Genomic DNA, 20,761 nt, shown 5'->3' on the forward strand with positions numbered 1-20,761 from the left:
TATATTTTTCAGAAAATCAAAATTTGTGACTGGTCTAACCATTTTAGGCCTAAATGATTATGCTTTAAAATGATTTGCCAATAACTGAAGATCTGACTTGATCTGAAATCTAGGACTTAGCACTCAAGATAATATAATGATTCTATTATAAACCACACATATACTATATAAGCCACTCAAGTGTAAAATTCACATTTACACAATTAAAATAAAAAAGCCAAATACACCCATGGGTCATTGACTTACCAAGCAGGTCATTTTGTGGTAACCATTCTATGAGCCTGGTGTTGTTTCCCAGATTCTTTGGTTTGGTTCCAGAAAATCTGAAATGTACACCAGACAATGAATCTTTCAAAGAATCAAAGTTGACTCTTGGTATGAACTGTCTGGTTAAACTTTCAGGTTTAAAATAAACGTTACATGATCTTTTGTTGATATTCTTAAGAGAGAAGCCATGCTTCAATAACAACAAAAATTTTAGTTACTTTTTCACATTTTCACTGATTGAGGGACAAATATGAAACATTCTGGATTATATTGAGATCCATGTTCCTTCAGCGCTTCTCACAGAGCTGAGGAAAATAGCAATCACATGAACCTCTGCTAGAAAGTCAACTTTCTACCAGCATCCAGAAGGTGAGAGAGGAAGGCAGGGAGGACCACCAGTGGGCAGTCCCCACTTCCCATCTGGACACCCAGAACCCGAGGAAAGGCTCGAGAACTAGGAGAAAGCAGGAAGTACTCTTCTCCGACTGAGCCCCAGGGATGGTACTGTGGGGTAAAGATGCAGGCTGTTTCCCGCCTGGGTCTTTGAAACACAAACCATAAAGTGCTCATCAATTGAGAGAAAGGCAAGAGCCTGAAATAGGCTGATACAAACCAGCCCAGACAATTAACAGAAGGGGCACTTTCTGGGTTAAGCCTCACACAGGAAATCCAACATCCACTTCATAGCTTAGCTGAGAGAAAAGGAAAAGTGTTAGCCCCTCAGTCGTATCAACTCTTTCTAACCCCATTGATTGTAGCCTCTGTCCATGGGATTCTCCAAGCAAGAATAGTGGAGTGGGTTGCCATGCCCTTCTCCAGGGGATCTTCCTGACCCAGGGATTGAACCCGGGTCTCCCACATTGCAGGCAGATTCTTTCCCATCCGAGCTGCACCAGAAGTGGGAACTAATTCTCCCACAGTCTGTACAAGGCAGAAAACCATATTCCTTACAGCATACTTGTAAAGGCTCAACACTGTGGGGCTGACCTTGTTCACCTCCATATCCCTAACACTCAATGGTGGGGGCAGGTACTAAATAAATACGTACTAAATAAGTGCTCAGGGCCAAGTTTAGACACTGGGTTAGAAATTCCAGAGACCGGACTGCCCCAGTGGTACAGCAGATTAAGAATCCTCTTGCCAGTGTTGGGGACATGGGTTCAATCCCTGGTCCAGGAAGACTCTACATGCCATGGCACAACTAAGCCCGTTCGCCACAACTGCTGAGCCTCTTCTCTCGAGCCCGGGAGCCACATGTACTGAGCCCAAGTGCCACAACTACTGAATCCCGTGTGCCCTAGAGCCCATGGGTGCTCCCCAAAAACAGAAGCCCCCACAATGAGAAGCCCGAACATCGCAACAAAGAGTTGCCGCTGCTTGCTGCAACTAGAGAATGCCGGAGAACAGCAATGAAGACCCAGTGAAACCAAAAATAAAAATAGGTAAATAATTAAAAAAAAATTCGAGAGACAAACACATGTTGGCCATGCCTCCCAAAAGAAGAGGGGTCTGTTTTGACCAGCACTAACTGGCAAGTCACTGTCTTTTTAAAGGCCTGGTCTCTGGGATGAAAGGAATCAAAAGCATTTATAAACAAAGTGGGAGCCCAAAGCTTCCATGAAACATTTTATCTATTTAATCATTCATCTATCAGTTTTTAATCTCATTCCAACACTAATTTGAAGCAATATATAGAAATGGCTTCTCTGGTGGCTCAGACAGTATCTGCCTGAAATGCAGGAGACCTGGGTTCCATCCCTGGGTCAGGAAGATCCTTTGAAGAAAAGAATGGCAACCCACTCCACTATTCTTGTCTGGACAATCCTATGGACAGGGAGCCTTGTGGACTGCAGTCCATGGGAGTGCAAAGAGTTGGACACAACTGAGCAACTAACCCACACACACAGAAATGCACGCAACTATACATTTTTAAATGATCATAAATAACAGAAGGGTCCATGGGGTCGCAGAGACTTGGACATGACTGAGCAACTGAACAACAACAAAAGTGAGAGTAACATAAAAATGCACATCAACAAGGACACATCACTATGCACTGTATCTTCTTTTTATGCTATAGACTAGATGTCTCTCTCCATCACTGCTGCTGCTGCTGCTAAGTCGCTTCAGTTGTGTCCAACTCTGTGCAACCCCATAGATGGCAGCCCACCAGGCTCCCCCGTCCCTGGGATTCTCCAGGCAAGAACACTGGAGTGGGTTGCCATTTCCTTCTCCAATGCATGAAAGTTAAAAGTGAAAGTGAAGTCGCTCAGTCTTGTCTGACTCTTAGCGACCCCATAGACTGCAGCCCACCAGGCTCCTCCATCCATGGGATTTTCTAGGCAAAAGTGCTGGAGTGGGGTGCCATTGCCTTCTCCGCTCTCCATCACAGAGTATTGTATAAATTAATCCCTAGATTTTAACATATTAAGAAACAAAATGAAAGCATTATATAAAGTATGCAAATTTTATATATTAACATTTAATATATATTAAAGGGTATTATGTAATTATTATATTTATATTATAAATATAAATTATTTTATAATTTATATAAATTATAATTATATAAATTATATTTAATATTATATATTAATAATATAAATTAATATGTTAATTTATATATTAAAGAGTATTATATAAATTAATCCCTAGATTTCAACACATTAAGAAACAAAATGAAAAGTCAGGGCATCCTGCTAATGTTGCCAGGGTATCAGTGTGTTGTGGTTATTTACACCTGCGGACTAAGCAAGAGGATACACAAAATCAGTGGTGAAGAAACAATCTATATTATTACTTTACCTCCAAATCACTTTTTGGGGCAATCTCCCCAGAGCTCCGGCCAGTTTGGTAGCAATGTCTTCTGACAGATACTTCACGCCAGCTCCAAAAGACACCAGGACAAAGCCATGCTCATTAGCACCATTTACCCACCTTTGGAGATCCTGCAATTCAAAACACGGCAGTTAATTTTATGAAGGAGTAATATAGTTTATAACCAGTGTCATCACAGCTCTGTTTTTAAAAAGCACTCAGATAATTTTCTTAAACAATCAGAACCTGAAGAGGATATAATATTTTCCTTTAAATGCTTTTCTTTCAAATATTTCACCTGCTGATGCTAACTAAAATAAGGAGAACAGATAGTTAATTTGGTAAGATTAATAAACAACAACAAAATATCAGTAATTAATGGCCTAAGATCTCAGACAGAAGTAAAAAAAAATTGAAACTTATATTTAAAACATGGCTAGAGATAAATCTGTATGAGGATATACCTGAAAGATTAGACATATGACAAAAATAAAAACTACTACCGCAACACCCACCCAGGGAGAAGCTCCAATACTCTGGGCCACCTGATGCAAAGAGCTGACTCATTGGAAAACTTGGGTAAGATTGAAGGCAGGAGAAGAAGGGGATGACAGAGGATGAGATGGGTGGATGGCAACACCGACTCGATGAACATGAGTTTGAGCAAGCTCCAGGAGTTGGTGACAGATAGGGAAACCTGGCATGGTGCAGTCCATGGGGTCGCAAAGAGTCGGACACAACTGAGCAACTGAACTGAACTGATCTGAACTGAGGCTGATTTTATCTTGGTCTAAGCATTTCTGAGAAGCATACTGTATTATATGACTGAGAAAGAGAAGGAATTAGCTGATAGGGGCACAGAACCATAGGCCTAACAAGTTTTACTGTTTCTCTAACTATTTCTTCAACTTCTACTCACACAGAACAGAAATCATATGTACTGTATAGAGAGGCATCCCAGGGTTCTGGAAACCTCCGAGCAGAAGCTTTCCCTCACTGTGTGGAAAAACACTAAATTCTCAAACATGTCCATCTACAGCTAATAGATACAGGGCCATAGCAAATCTGATACTAACTAAAGAAACTGTCAAACTGCAGGAATTACTCATTTCATAGGAAGACACATTAACACCCTTCTGCCAGTATCACTGACTTGTGCTAAAGATGAAAGCAGTTTGTTTCAAGGAACACGAACCTGGCAGCGTTTCATTCTGTAAGCACCAGCTTGTTTTCATGGTAACTCATCCCTCTGACTAAGTCTTTTGTCAAAGGCACTGAGCTTCAGTTTCCCATGTGAAAATTCATAAAGCCACAGTGCTTTGAAGAACACATAATTCTACTGTAAGGAAAACAAATATACTGTCCACTGGCAATACCTATGCCCTATTACAGTCATGGAAACAGGGGACAGTCCCATGTTGTCATCACATCAGGCAGAGTGAGCTGTCTCAGTTACGGCTTGCAGACCTGGGAGGTCTCTGGTTCAGGATGAAGAAGTTATTGAGACGACTGTGTCGTCTGTGCTTTTTCATGGCACACCACTTTCTGGCATAACTGAGCTGCAGCCGAGAGGTAAGAAGTACAGTATGGAGTACCATCACAATGGCATCACCATGCAGCTCAATACGAAGTATTTATATGGAATATTAGGCCTCTTTATGTCTTGATTTTCTCTGCTGTCTTTCTCACCTCTCACTTAATGAGATCTGTGTTAACTGGCTCTATTACACTTTTTCTTAGCAGGGAAGAGGGGACTACATTTTATGCCCCAAATGAATTAGTAAATAGTGTCATTATATGACCAAGAATGAAGATGGAAAGGAAGTACATCCTTCCAGCTACTGAGTGAGTAAAATAGGCTATCATTATTTGGGATGGAAGAAAATCTTATCAAAATACCTCATTTTCCAGGAAACTCTACTTACTAATGAATATATAAAAGAAATAGAATATATCAACTGTAGATTAACGCTTTTAACATATTTGCTACCACATTTATCAAGAATATCACATGTGCTAAAAACTTAACAGTGAAATTTGAAGATTCAAAGTGAGAAACACAACAAACTGATTCAGAATTTTCATTTTATATACAGTCTTAAGCTAGGTGTACTTAGAACAGATATAAACATAGCACAGTAGAATGATCTGAATATATGTGGTGGTTTCTCCCTATGGTTTGTCTTCAAATAATTTATCACCAACTATCCAATTCTCTCAGAGAAGGCAATGGCACCCCACTCCAGTACTCTTGCTTGGAAAATCCCATGGACGGAGGAGCCTGGTAGGCTGCAGTCCATGGGGTTGCTAAGAGTCGGACACGACTGAATGACTTCACTTTCACTTTTCACTTTCATGCATTGGAGAAGGAAATGGCAACCCACTCCAGTGTTCTTGCCTGGAGAATCCCAGGGACAGGGGAGCCTGGTGAGCTGCCGTCTATGGGGTCGCACAGAGTGGGACACAACTGAAGTGACTTAGCAGCAGCAGCAGCATCCAATTCTCTAAAGTGAAAAATTTCAGGGCCACTGCTATTTACAAAATGTTTACATTCAAAAATACTAAACCTTATAGGAAAAACAATGCATAAAAATAGAGGAAAACAATAGAATGGGGAAGACTAGAGATCTCTTCAAGAAAATTAGAGATACCCAGGGAACATTTCATGCAAAGATGGTTTCAATAAAGGACAGAAATGGTATGGACCCAACAGAAACAGGAGGTATTAAGAAGAGGTGGCAAGAATACACAGAAGAGCTATACAAAAAAGATCTTCATGACCCAGATATCACACAATGGTGTGATAACTACGAACAAAGATAGTGGAAGTGATGGAACTCCAGTTGAGCTATTTCAAATCCTAAAAGATGATGCTATGAAAGCGCTGCACTCAATATTCCAGCAAATTTGGAAAACTCAGCAGTGGCCACAGGACTGCAAAACGTCAGTTTTCATTCCAATCCCAAAGAAAGGCAATGCCAAAGAATGATTAGGTGAAGTGAAGTGTTAGTCACTCAGTCGTGTCCAACTCTTTCTGACCCCATGTACTGTACCCACCAGGCTCCTCTGTCCATGGAATTCACTCATCTCACACACTAGCAAAATAATGTTCAAAATTCTCCAAGCCAGGCTTCAACAGTACATGAACCGTGAACTTCCAGATATTCACACTGGATTTAGAAAAGCCAGAGGAACCAGAGATCAAATTGTCAATATCTGTTAGATCATAGAAAAAGCAAGAGAGTTACAGAAAAATATCTACATATTGACTACACCAAAGCCTTTGACTGTAGATCAAACAACAAATTGGCGGATCACAACAAACTGTGGAAAATTCTTAAAGAGGTGGGACTACCAGAACACCTTACCTGTCTCCTGAGAAACCTGTATGCAGGTAAAGAAGTAACAGTTAGAACTAGAAAGGAGTACATCAAGGCTGTATATTGTCACTCTGCTTATTTAACTTATATGCGGAGTACATCATGTGAAATGCCAAACTGGATGAAGCACAATCTGAAATCAAGATTTCCAGGAGAAATATCAAGAACTTCTGATACACAGATGACACCATCCTTATGGCAGAAAGCAAAGAGGAATTAAAGAACCTCTTGATGAAAGTGGAAGAGGAGAGTGAAAAAGTTGGCTTAAAACTCAACATTCAGAAAACTAAGATCATGGCATCCAGTCTCATCACTTCGTGGCAAATAGATGGTGAAACAATGGAAACAGTGACAGACTTTATTTTGGGGGGCTCCAAAATCACTGCAGATGGTGACTGCAGCCATGAAATTAAAAGACACTTGCTCCTTTAAAGAAAAGCTATGACCAACCTAGAGAGCATATTAAAAAGAGACATTAATTTGCCAACAAAGGTCCGTCTAGTCCATCTAGGTTTTTCCAGCAGTCATGTATGGATGTGAGTGTTGGACTATAAAGAAAGCTGAGTGTGGAAGAATTGATGCTTTTGAACTGTGGTGTTGGAGAAGACTCTTGAGAGTTCCTTGGACTGCAAGGAGATCCAACCTGTCAATCCTAAAGGAAATCAGTCCTGAATATTCATTGGAAGGACTGATGCTGAAGCTGAAACTCCAATACTTTGGCCACCTGATGCGAAGAACTGACTCTTTGGAAAAGACCCTGATGCTGGGAAAGATTGAAGGCAGGAAAAGAAGGGGACAACAGAGGATGGGATGGTTGGATGACATTACCGACTCAATGGACATGAGTTTGAACAATCTCCAGGAGTTTGTGACGGACAGGGAAGCCAGGCATGCTGCAGTCCATGGGGTTGCAAAAAGTTGGACACAACTGAGCAACTAAACTGATGGGAATAACATTATTTAATTTTTGTCTCGCAAGAACTTAGAACATCTTTATATTTCAGCTGACTCTATGGATACATATAGAATTATAGATACTTCTTCAGTTGTTCTCTGCTTTGCTTGATTCACAATGAAATCATAAACCTATTTTTCCAGCTTTTCCTATCATAGTCATTAGCCATAAGCAGAATATATTCAAGTATATTGTCTTTATTGGTATGTAACGGACTAGAAAAACTTTTATTCATTATGGTTCACTCCCTCCAGGGGAAATACTCAGCATTTTTAGAAGGTAATACCACATTTGGCTTGCGATTTCCAGGTGGCATTAGTGGTACAGAACACTCTTGTCAAAACAGGAAACATAAGAGACACAGGTTCAATCCCTGGGTCAGGAGGATCCCCTGGAGGAGGGCGTGGCAACCTACCGCAGTATTCTTGCTTGGAGAATCCCATGGACAGAGGAGCCTGGCCGACTGCAGTCCATGGGATTGCAAAGAGTCAGACCCAACTGAAGCGATTTAGCACGTATATGCACTGCACTTGGCTTAATGTGGGGACTGAGGCCCAAGGTGATTTCCCAACTCTCTGTCCTGATCTGGAGGCAGAAGAGGAGAGTGAGAGACTGGGGTAGAGAGAGGGAGGGGCAGGGGCCACCTGGCCACGAGGGGATGGAACCCCTCCCCAAGATCTCCAATCTGCCGCGTACATTCAGAAAAGGTTTGGTGTGCCTGATGTCCTACAAGTACACAGAAGCGGCTGGGTTTGGGGTTTGACTGGTTCAGCGACCCTCAGGTAACATGAGTAGATGCAGGAACTAGATGCCGAGGGGGTCTAGAATTTGCTTAACTCATGATGAAGACTCTGGAACTGAAACTTCACTGAAAGGTGTGCTTAGGTTGCCAAAGAGCTAGGAGGCCAGGCAGCATCTCAATTCTATGCACACGTACTGTATCTTCTAGAATTTAAGATCCCATTGGTTATAAAGTGTAAATTGTTTTAATAACAGTTCTTCACAAAGCGCTCTCCACCCTTCATAATAAATGTAATTAATGTAAAAAAAATTCTCCCAATTCCAGAAACTTACCATTATTAAAATTATAGATACTTTAGAATCCCCCTGCCCTGTGGCAAACACTAACTTAAAAAATTGGACTGCAAAAAAAACCTCAAGATATCAACAAAGATAATACACATTTAAGAGTTAGAGTGAACTTATTAATAAAATATACAAGATCCACAGAAAGAAAACAAGACAACTTTACTGAAGAACTAAAAGGAAAATCTATTCAAATGGAGAGATGTAACATGGGCTGGGAAGGAAACATCAATGTTATTAAGATGCTGATTTTTTATAAAATTTAGTTGAATGCATCCTCAGCCTACATTCCAAAAGGACTGTTACAGGACTTAAAAATCTGAGCCTACAATTTATCTAGAAAAGAAAATGTATAAGAAAGGCCAAAAAACTTTTGAAAAAACAAGAGTTTACGCTTCAAGGTATTAAAATGCACTGTAGAATCTAGGAGCATCACAATGCATGTCTTCAGTATTAGGAGCAGAGAGAGCCATGAGGTGGCAGACAAGATGGACCGCCTTGTGGATAGAAAGTCAGCATCTTTATCAGCACAGAAATGAGGCCTCCAGCCAAGGGTTCAGAAAAAAGAGTGAGCTAGATCCTTCCGCTAGCACAAATCAGAGAAGGATTAAACAGTTAAACTAAATTAAAACAGATGAAGTACTTGGAAAAACCCCAAAGATAATTTTATTGCATTTGGGTGGGGAAGACCTTCCTGAGCCAGTCACATACCCCAGAAGTCATAAAGAAAAGACTGACAGATACGACCACAGAACAATAAACATCTACAGAATGGAAGACGTTTTCTCAATAAAAAGCAACAGAACCATAAGTTGATGCAGAGTATTTGTAACACACAAAATAAAGAATTAATACATAGAACAAAATAATGAGGAAATGGGTAACCCACAAGAACCCACTGTGCGGTACAGGGAACTCTGCCAGTGTTATGCGGCAGCCGGGGTAGGAGGGAGTCTGGGGGCAAATGACATGTGTATACATACGGCTGAGCCCCTCTGCTGTACACCTGAAGCTATCACAACTTTGTTAACTGGCTATACTTCAAAACAGAATGAAAAATTTTAAAAAATACTTACAACAAATAATGAGGAACACCCCCACACCAAACAACTTGAGAAAACACCTATTTCACAGAAGAAAAGCAGACAGCATAACACAGAAGCTATTTAGCCCCAGACGGATGATCAGGGAAACACAAATTCAAATGGTTTTCCTCTCTCGTTCTCCAGCAGTCTGTATAGAACTCTATCAGATGCTGTCAATGCAGTATCAACCTGATTCACTTTAACTTCAGAACTGAATGTGGCATTTCCCTTTAAGTATTGTTGCTTTATAATTTTCTGTCAACTATTTTTTTTTTTTTTTTTGGCCAGAAGGATAAATGCCTTTTCCTAAGTGGTCTCTGAGTTTATTCTCAAATTACTTAGCAAACATTTCCCACTTTAAGATTATCTTTTAAATAGTTCTACTTCATTTTATATTGTTTCTTTAATTTTTAGCCTTTCCTCATCTGGACATTTTTTTCTTTTTTTGAGGAAAGAATGAGACTGGGATCCATTTAAACTAAATATCCAGCCTTTTCAACACTTCTAGGTATTTCATCTTAGTCTCGTTTATTTAAAATGTCACCCTCTCAGTCAATTTCTAAATTCTTTTTTTTTTTTATTTTTTTGGCCATGCCTCATGGCTTGTGCAGAGAAGGCAATGGCACCCCACTCCAGTACTCTTGCTTGGAAAATCCCATGGATGGAGGAGCCTGTTAGGCTGCAATCCATGGGGTCGCTAAGAGTCGGACACAACTGAGTGACTTCACTTTCACTTTTCACTTTTATGCATTGGAGAAGGAAATGGCAACCCACTCCAGTGTTCTTGCCTGGAGAATCCCAGGGATGGGGGAGCCTGGTGGGCTGCCGTCTCTGGGGTTGCACATAGTCGGACACGACTGAAGCGACTTAGCAGCAGCAGCAGCGGCGGCTTCCCAGGTGGCACTAGCGGTCAAGAATCCCGCTGCCAACGCAGGAGATGTAGGAGACTCAGGTTTAATCCTTGGGTCAGGAAGATCCCCTGGAAGAAGAAGTGGCAACCCACTCCAGTATTCTTGCCTGGAGAATGCATGGACGGAGGAGCCTGGTGGGCTAAGGTCCACTGAGTCACAGGAAGTTGGGCGTGACTGAAGCGCCTTGGCAAATGCACGACCAGCGCTGAATCTATGCTGCTCCACTAGATGGCAGGGCAGGAGCAGAGCACGGATGTCAGGGCTCTGCAGAGTATCCCAGACTCTCGGCCATCATCAAAGGCCCGAACCCACAGCCTATCTCTATGGTTTTTCCTGCTTATTGTCCAGGGGAAGCACTCTGTCATTTCCACAATGTAAGTAAAAGCAAAATCCTCACAGTACTAGGTCAAATACTGAGCAGAAAAAAGCAACAACAGTCACAGGTCTCGCTATAGTACCATGTGGTGGTTTAGTCACTAAGTCGTGTCCAACTATCCCGACCCCCTGCAGACTGTAGCCTGCCAGGCTCCTCTGTCCATGGGATGCTCTAGGCAAGAATACTGGAGTGGGTTGCCATTTCCTTCTCCAGCTATATTACCAGGAATAATTACATTTCTATGTAATTTAACCAATTTAGATACATACTTATATTTTCCTATAATTATACAATATATTAGCTTTTGAAAAGACAACCTTACAATAAGAATAATCATGTTATCTTCCTGTAGCATTAAATGGGGAAGGTGTCTTAAACTCTTTGTGGAAAAGGGTAACATAATAGGGAAATATGGATAATATATTTATCATATTCAAGTGCTATATATTTACATATTTGCTTTTTTTTTTTATAAAGACCATTAGTGCTACGCATGATGTGTTTTCAGGTATGGCCAGATTCCTTTCCCTAGAGTAATTATACACCACGTGCCTTGATTTGGTTGTCAGAAGAATAAGGCAACACAAAGAATATTGTCCTCCCCCTCCCCACTTCCCTGGGTGGAGCGCGGGTCAGGACGGCCGCATACACAGCCTGGCCCTGTGAGATCGCAGATGGGTGTACAAGAGAAGTATCAGTGTTACACTGAGGCAACAAATGCTCCCAAAGTGTAAAAAATCCAGTAACTCTACATAATGTCCTGACATGGTGAATGTCGAGAAATGAAGACAGTGGACCAATGGAACACTCAAAGAAGGAGCAGAAAGCAGATTCTGAGACTTCTAGAGAAGGCAGTCATTGAGTGACTCCTTTTTTTATACAGTCAGGCCTCCTATCCAAAAATAAAGAGAAACTACCTCTTAATTGTTTGTATGTAAAACACACCCCAGTTTCAGAAATGTAAAAGTAGATCTTTAAAAGATAGTCACTTCAGAATCAACAGAAGACTACCCAGTGAAAAGGTGGATGGTGCAGGCCCACCTCTATCCTGTCTTGGCTTCACTGTAGGACGCGCGATGTGGAGAGAGCCCCCTCCTCCCCAGAGAAGTCTTTCACAGTTTCGAGCCTGGGGACAGATGGGGCTGCCGAGGTGAGGACCAGATCTGTCCTGACGGCAGCCTATGACCCAAACCTACTCCCTTCTCCCCACAAAATAGGAGCCTTGAGAGGGGGCCAGCGCAGTGGAGACACCAGAAACACTGCACCCTTTGTCAGCCCCATGCGTTCTGAGGCAAAGAATGCTTGGACTGTGAGAGAATCCCACACAGAGATGGTGGCGGGAGAAGAGGGGGGTGGGTGTTGGGACCGCTCTTCTTGTTTCCAACACCAGTATCAATAGCTCTCTTTTCCCATTTTAAAGAGCCTGATACAAAGAATGTTCCGATTTGGTCAGGTGGGCTGCACAGAATTGAAATATTCATTCTGCAAAATCCAGTACAGATAAGATAATACTGACCATTTCTGATATAAAATGTTTTAGAAACACCATGGGACATCAAACATGATCTTTGACTACTGCTAAGGTAGTTAACCAAGACATAGTAAACAAAAAATGACCAAAAAATACCACTGAGAGTACAGAAGGTACCATTCAAAATGGAAATGCACCAATCATGGCTGCCACTGAGTTAATTGGGAAAGCATTTGGTTTAAACCTCCAATTCCATGGTTGCCGTGTAATCTCCATCAAGTGCTCGTTTCTCTGAGACCCAGCTCTCTCTTCTCTAGAAATTCTGATAATACTTCATAAAGACATTGTAAAGATTAAATGAGATCAAATACATAAAAGTGTTTTGTCACATAAAAATTACAGTGTCATTTTCCCAGAGCAGGAAGTCTGAAAAACAATATACAGATGAAGGACTGAAATGATTAGCTACACTGAGAAAAGGAAGAAAAAAGGCCATTTGCACGAACATATTTTCTCTCAATGATATTACTCTCTTCGTCATGTTTTTTATTCTTCAGAATAAAGCCGATTAAAACAAATACATAAACAAGAAATAACACAAAAATGTTTTATATTTAGTTCTCAGTTTTTCAGAATATTCAAATGATTTCTAAGATGATGCAAAGGGGTTATGTCACAACTAACCTGAAGAATGACCAGTGTCAGAGACCAATGTCAAGGTGATGGTTCATTTAAAAAAAAAAAAGTCTCAGAAGATGCCTTCATTAACACAGTGAACATCCAGGAGAATGAAATAGGCACCTAGAAGGGTGTATTCATTTCCACTGAGATTCTGCAGTATCTTTCTTCTTTCTCATAAGGCTTTTAAATTTTTGCCATTACAGTTACAATGAAAAGAAGTAAGCAAAATTTGAAACCCTGATTTGACTGTGAAAAGAGTTCAGTTTTCAAAGTTCTTAAGACCTTCAAGAAACCGCACACAGTCAGGATGTCCCCAGGATGCGATTATGGCAAGGGACTCGGGCATTATGGAAAGTACTGCACGTACTTTTTACTGAATGTTAAAAGATGAAAATCTCACCCGAAAAAAAAAAAAAATCAGTCCCCAAAAATGACATCTACATCTTTCTTATGTTACCAAAGGAAATTAAGAATGCAGAGGTTTGGGGCGAATAAGAGAGATCTGAGCAAGCCGATCTGCAACAGATAAGGAGGATGGGGATGTGGGGAGGAGGATAAAGACACAGGAAGAGGAGATACTTTTCCTTGCACATGTGAGTGTTGTGTTCAGATCTGTGATCCTGGAACATTCTTTCCAAAACAATCTGCTGTCAACTAAATATTCACATTTCTGCTGAAAAAAAAAGGGGTGGGGTGCAAGGCTATCAAATACTTGTTTATTAAATAGTGTCCCAGCAAGTGAGGAGGGTTTCAGAGTCTATTCATGGATTCAGTAAATATTATTGAGGACCTGCTGTGTCCCATACCTGGCATTCTTCCAGATATTTGAGACATAGCAAAGAATAAATTTATGACCAAAAATTCCTCTCTAGACAGTTTACATTCTTAACCACATGGCCATAACCTAACTTTCTACCCTCACCTCCATCAGGCTTCCACACCTCATCTACTCTTCACTCCTCAGATATAGCCTGCCACGGGGTGCTTGCCACTTCCTCCTAAGCCCACAGGTACTTGTCAAAGTCATGACAAAGGATGGGCTTCCCAGGCGGCACTAGTGGTAAAGAATCCACCTGCCAATGCAGGAGGCATAGGAGACGTGGGTTTGATCCCTGGGTCGGGAAGATCCCCTGGAGGAGGGCATGGCAACCCACTCCAGTATTCCAGCCTGGAGAATCCCACAGACAGAGGAGCCTGCGGGCTGTAGCCCATGGGGTCACAAAGAGTCAGACATGACTGGAGTAAGTCTGTGTCATCTCTTCTGTGAGATGTGCTGTCTCCCAGGACACACAGTGCACGCCCTGTAGTGCGTGAGTTTACGCACAGGACTGTCTGTCTTCCAGGGCGGTGAGACATAGTAGGTGCTCACTACTTAAGTCTTTGAATAAATCAAGAAAGCCAGTAGTAACCTACAGCCTTCAAAGGATAAACAATAAATAGCTTTATTTTTTTTAGTTCGTTAATACTGTCCCTCCCCTAGAATTTGAGCTAACAGAATGTTGGGTATTTTAAAATCAAGTCTAACCACATGTCCTGCCTAGAGAAAATAAAGGTGGGCTTGCCAGCCAGTGTACCTGTCTGCCTTCTTCTCTTGGAAAGACAAAGTGAAACTTTCTTTGTGATAATCATAATGCTATGCCACAAAGATCATGAACTCGTTATTGCCAAAATCAGACTTAAATTGAAGAAAGTAGGGAAAACCACTAGACTATTCAGATATGACCTAAATCAAATCCCTTATGGTTATACAGTGGAAGTGACAAGTAGATTCAAGGGATTAGATCCGATAGACAGAGTGCCTGATGAACTATGGACGGAGGTTCATGAAATTGTACAGGAGGCAGGGAGGGATCATGACCATCTTCAAGAAAAAGAAATGCAAAAAGGCAAAATGGTTCTCTGAGGAGGCCTAACAAATAGGCGTGAAAAGAAGAGAAATGAAAGGCAAAGGAGAAAAAGAAAGATATACCCATTTGAGTGCAGAGTTTCAAACAATAGCAAGGAGAGATAAGAAAGCCTTCCTAAGTGATCAATGCAAAGAAATAGAGGAAAACAATAGAATGGGAAAGACTAGAGATCTCGTCAAGAAAATTAGAGATACCAAGGGAATATTTCATGCCAAGATCCGCACAATAAAGGACAGAAATGGTATGGACCTAGCAGAAGCAGAAGATACTAAGAAGAGGTGGCAAAAATACACAGAAGAACTATACAAAAAAGATCAAAGATCTTCAAACCCAGATAGTCACTATGGTGTGATCACTCACCTAGAGCCAGACATCCTGGAATGCGAGGTCAAGTGGGTCTTACAAAGCATCACTACAAATAAAGCTAGTGGAGGTGATGGAATTCCAGTTGAGCTATTTCAAATCCTAAAAGATGATGCTGTGAACGTGCTGCACTCAATATGCCAGCAAATTTGAAAAACTCAGCAGTGGCCACAGGACTGGCCACAGTTTTCATTCCAATCCCAAAGAAAGGCAATCCCAAAGAATGCTCAAACTACAGTATAATTGCACTCATCTCACACACTAGCAAAATAATGCTTAAAATTTCCCAAGCCAGGCTTCAACAGTATGTGAACCGTGAACTTCCAAATGTTCAAGCTGGATTTAGAAAAGGCAGAGGAACCAGAGATCAAACTGCCAATATCTGCTGGATCATCGATAAAGCAAGAGAGTTCCAGAAAAATATCTACTTCTGCTTTATTGACTACGCCAAAGCCCTTGTCTGTGTGGATCACAAAAAACTGTGGAAAATTCTTCAAGAGATGGGAATGTCAGACCACCTAACCTGCTTCTTGAGAATCTGTATGCAGGTCAGGAAGCAACAGTTAGAACTAGACACGGAACAACAGACTGGCTCCAAATTGGGAAAGGAGTACATCAAGGCTGTATATTGTCACCCTGCTTATTTAACTTACATGCAGAGTTCATCATGAGAAACGCTGGGCTGGATGAAGCACAAGCTGGAATCAAGACTGCCAGGAGATATATCAATAACCTCAGATATGCAGATGACACCACCCTTATGGCAGAAAGTAAAGAAAAACTAAAGATCCTCTTGATGAAAGTAAAAGAGGAGAGTGAAAAAGTCATGTATGGATGTGAGAGTTGGGACTATAAAGAAATCTGAGACCGAAGAATCATGCTTTTGAAATGTGGTGTTGAAGAGGACTCTTGAGAATCCCTTGGAGAGCAAGGAGATCCAACCAGTCCATCCTAAAGGAAATCAGTCCCGAATATTCATTGGAAGGACTGATGCTGAAGCTGAAACTCCATTCCTTTGGCTACCTGATGTGAAGAACTGACTCATTGGAAAAGACCCTGATGCTGGGAAAGATTGATGGCGGGAGGAGAAGGGGATGATAGAGGATGTGATGATTGGATGGCATCACCAACTCAAAGGACATGAGTTTGGGTAAACTCTGGAAGTTCGTGATGGACAGGGAGGCCTGGTGCGCTGCAGACCATGGTGTTGCAAAGATTCGGACACGACTGAGTGACTAAACTGAACTGATTGATGCCACAAAGACTCAAGGAAGGAGGCAAAATTCATGTCTAGTGTGAAGGCCAGGAATACTGGGGTGGGCAGGCTATTCCTTCTCCAGTAGATCTTGCCAACCCACGAATCAAACCGGCGTCTCCTGCATTGCAGGCAGATTTCCCAACTGAGTCATCAGGGAAGCCCCTAGTGTGAAGGCAGAGGAGGGAAATGGTTATTGTAAAGTGAGATTCATATAGGAGAAGATTATCCCAGGACATTTCAGAGGAGATGGGAGACTTGGTGAGGAGACTGGAAGGGAACAAGGTGAGGGTCTAAGGCTGAGAAGAGGAATGAGTGGGTGCAGGTGGGTGTTTATTAGAAGGAAAGACTTAGTGAGGGGTTGGGAGAATGTGGGGTTAGCATGATTTTCAAGTTTCTGGCTTGGAATAACTTTATAATCCACCAAAAGAAGAAACCTATAAGGGGAGAAAAGAAACCTATAAGATCTATAAGAGACCTATAAGATCTGGCGGTGAGGGAGAAGAAGAATAGTTTTTATTTTAACATAATGAATCTGAGATGTCTGTGTCATATACATGTGGAGCTATCTAGAGAGCAGGAGGAAATAGAAAAGTGGGGGAAGAAAACAGGGCTGCAGATACAGCCTTGGAGAGCACTTGATGACCTCAGGGGAAACATATCAGCTTTATGGACAAGTGGTGACAAGCAGCCTCTTTAAAGAGAAGTGAGCAAAAGAGAGTCTGGGTCTCGAATACAGACAGAATAAATAAGTTAGAGTTCTGCTCAGAGCACGAGTCAGAATGTGGTCCCCTAGTTCAGTCAGCAGGAGGCAGAGAATCCACAGCACCCCACCCGGGGAGCCCCACAAGAAGGCAGTTGGGCCCTATAGTCAATCTGGTTCCTTCAGGGAGGATCCCAAAGCAAGTCAAAGACTTGGAGTAACCATTACTCCAACTCCAGAATGAGTCCTCCTTAATCTGCTGGCTTTAATTCTCTGGACGTCCCTGCTAGGCTCTCCAGACCCTCTTCAAGCTGAGAAGCAACTGGGCTTTCCTTTAACTCACTGAATTCAGCGCTGATAAGGAAAGAAAAAACACAGTGACTTCCTGTTGAGCAAAACTAGCACCTGCACTAAAAGCAGATGACATAAAACAAAATAAGGAAGCTTGAGAAAAGAAGTCCCTATTTTTATTTGTTTTAGAATGATTGTCCACTGATAAATTCCTGAATGCAATATCTGTATAATTCCCTGTGCTATCACAAAATATAGCTTAGGACCGTAAAGAAATGCACACAGTGGTTCACTGACGAGTATGTCTTTGCTATATACCTGAATTAAGACAAAACTGATTAATACTCAAGGCAAGAGAAAAGTGAAACAGCACACAGCAAAAAGAAACGGGAAAAAGTTCCCTAGAAGCTGAGTATTCATTATTTACTTGTGCAAGAGAAGGATGGGATAATTTTATTCCTTTTACAATCAAATTTTATTATAAATCCTAATTGCTCTCCAAAGTATTAACAAACTGTAACTGTCTCACTGGGAAATACAAAACAAAAATTTTAGATAATCTAGTCATTTTTATTTTTAAATTTAAACTTAAATTTAAACAGTACCTGATCAACACGTGCATGCGTGCTAGATTGCTTTAGTCCTGTCCAACTCTTTGCGACCCTATGGACTGTAAGCTGTCAGTCTCTCCTTTATCCATGGGATTTCTCAGCCAAGTATGCTGGAGTGGGTTGCCATTTCCTATTCCAGGGGATCTCCCAAACCCAGGGATCGAACCCACGTCTCTTGGGTCTCCTGCATTGGCAGGCAGATTCTTTACCATTGTGCTAACGTGGAAGCCCACGTGCTTTCTGAACCTCAATACTCCCCATCACAATGGGGCTGTATCCACACCCCTTGAACGTGGGCAAGCTTGTGACTCTCCTGATCACCCGATATAGTAGAAGGTCAAAAAAAGCATACAGATGCCACCTGCTTCTCTCTTGCAACATGCAATCATGATACCCAATCACCATTCTATAATAAATCCCCATCACATGGAGAGGCCGCAAGTACATGTTCTAACTAACAGCAACAGGTAGGGTCTCAGCCACTCACCAGTACCAATAACCAAACATGTGACTGTCTGTACCTACAATGATGCCAGCTTCTAGTTTTCAAGGTGCCCAGCCAAGGCCGCAGAAAATGGAAGCACTGGAAAGCCCTTCCCACTATGTCCTTCCTGAATTCCTCATCTACAGGTTCTGGGGGCCAAATGAATGGTTGTTTAACTGTCACTAAGGCTGTCCTTGGAGAAGGCAATGGCAAGCCACTCCAGTACTCCTGCCTGGAAAATCCCATGGATGGAGGGGCCTGGTAGGCTGCAGTCCATGGGGTCGCTAGGAGTCAGACACAACTGAGCGACTTCACTTTCACTTTTCACTTTCATGCATTGGAGAAGGAAATGGCAACCCACTCTTGTGTTCTTGCCTGGAGAATCCCAGGGACGGAGAGCCTGGTGGGCTGCCGTCTATGGGGTCGCACAGAGTCGGATACGACTGAAGCGACTTAGCAGCAGCAGCAGCAAGGCTGTCCATACACCTCCAATAACTGGAATGTCTCAACATATCTTCATTTGGTTAGCTTCTCAAGAGTCACAGGGAGATTCTAAAAACAGGGCTAAGAGATCCACATGAAGTTCCTGGCATAGCATTTTTTTTTTTATTAGAAAAGACTGGGAGAATAGAAATTAACTGTCCATCACTGAATACCTACTCTGTGATTATCAACCCACCTAAAATTATTTCTAAGAAAAAGAAATAATGAATAAAGGTGAGGCCCAATAATAATAAAAGAACCTGATTCTGAGCCATGGACTTGTGGTACTCATCCATAGTTCAACTGAAAAAAATATATTTACCTTGTATTTTTCCAAAATAATTCTTACAGCCACATTCCCTTTTGATGTGTATTGATATTGACAAAGGACTGGGTGGAGTGCCCTTAACTAATCCGCAGGCATATTCATGTCATCAATAATTCGATAACAGTTAAACGCTTACTGATCACTTTCTATGCTCCAAGTAACAGGGGCCAAGAATACAAAAGAGCAAGATATGGTTCTCTGCCCAGAACATCACAGTCCAGGGCAGATTCATGGACTTCATTCACTATCGTTACACGATAGTGTTCATCATTACATGAATACGGCCTTTGCCCCATGTCTTCCCTCCATGCGGAGGAAATGGAGACTCAAGAAATAATTTCAAAACATTCTTTTATGTTAAATTTCTGTAAATTATGTCAGTTTTCTCTTCACTTTAGAGTTGACTTTCCAATGGAAGAGTGTGGCAACAAGCAATGAAAAGCTGTATGCTAACAATTTCAGTAGAATGGGAAAGATGAGAGATGTCTTCAAGAAAATCTGACATACCCAGGGAACACTTCATGCAAAGATGGGCACAATAAAGGACAGAAATGGTATGCACCTAACAGAAGCAGAAAATAACAAGAAGAGGTGGCAAAAATACACAGAACTGTACAGAAAATATCTTCACAAGCCAGATAATCACTATGGTGTGATCACTCACCTAGAGCCAGACATCCTGGAATGAGAGGCCAAGTGGGCCTTAGGAAGCTTCACTATAAACAAAGCTAGTGGAGGTGATGGAATTCCAGCTGAGCTATTGCAAATCCTAAAAGAATATGTTGTCAAAGTGCTACACTCAATATGCCAGCAAATTTGGAAAACTCAGCAGTGGCCACAGGACTGGAAAAGGTTGGTTTTCATTCCAATTCCAAAGAAAGGCAACACCAAAGAATGCTCAAAGTGAAAGTGAAAGTGAAGTCGCTCAGTCGTGTCCGACTCTTCGCCACCCCATGGATTGCAGCCTACCAGGCTCTTCCATCCATGGGATTTTCCAGGCAAGAGTGGTGGAGTGGGGTGCCATTGCCTTCTCCGAAGAATGCTCAAACTACTGCACAATTGCACTCATCTCACACACTAGCAAAGTAATGCTCAAAGTTCTCCAAGCCAGGCTTCAACAGTATGTGAACCGTGAACTTCCAGATGTTCAAGCTGGATTTAGAAAAATCAGAGGAATCAGAGATCAAATTGCCAACATCAAATTTCCAGACTGTTCTGGAACAAGCAAGTTCCAGAAAAATATCTACCTCTGTTTTATTGACTATCCCAAAGCCTTTGACTGTGTGGATCACAACCAACTGTGGAAA

The 20,761-nt window shown here is 41.7% G+C and overlaps 1 protein-coding gene across 3 annotated transcripts in view; it reads right to left on the reverse strand.

Moving 5' to 3' along the window:
• Window positions 1-20,761, reverse strand: part of UGT8 (UDP glycosyltransferase 8) — a 111,255-nt gene that overhangs the window by 16,952 nt on the left and 73,542 nt on the right. For all 3 annotated transcript variants that reach the window (XM_045166307.1, XM_045166308.1, XM_045166309.1), the window contains exons 3-4: window positions 3,073-3,215; window positions 247-323 (exon numbers count right to left, since the gene is read on the reverse strand). In XM_045166307.1, coding sequence (XP_045022242.1) covers window positions 247-323; window positions 3,073-3,215 — 220 coding nt within the window. The remainder of the gene's footprint in view (window positions 1-246; window positions 324-3,072; window positions 3,216-20,761) is intronic.

The sequence above is a fragment of the Bubalus bubalis genome, chromosome 7 (assembly GCF_019923935.1).
Source record: "Bubalus bubalis isolate 160015118507 breed Murrah chromosome 7, NDDB_SH_1, whole genome shotgun sequence".
NCBI lineage: Eukaryota > Metazoa > Chordata > Mammalia > Artiodactyla > Bovidae > Bubalus > Bubalus bubalis.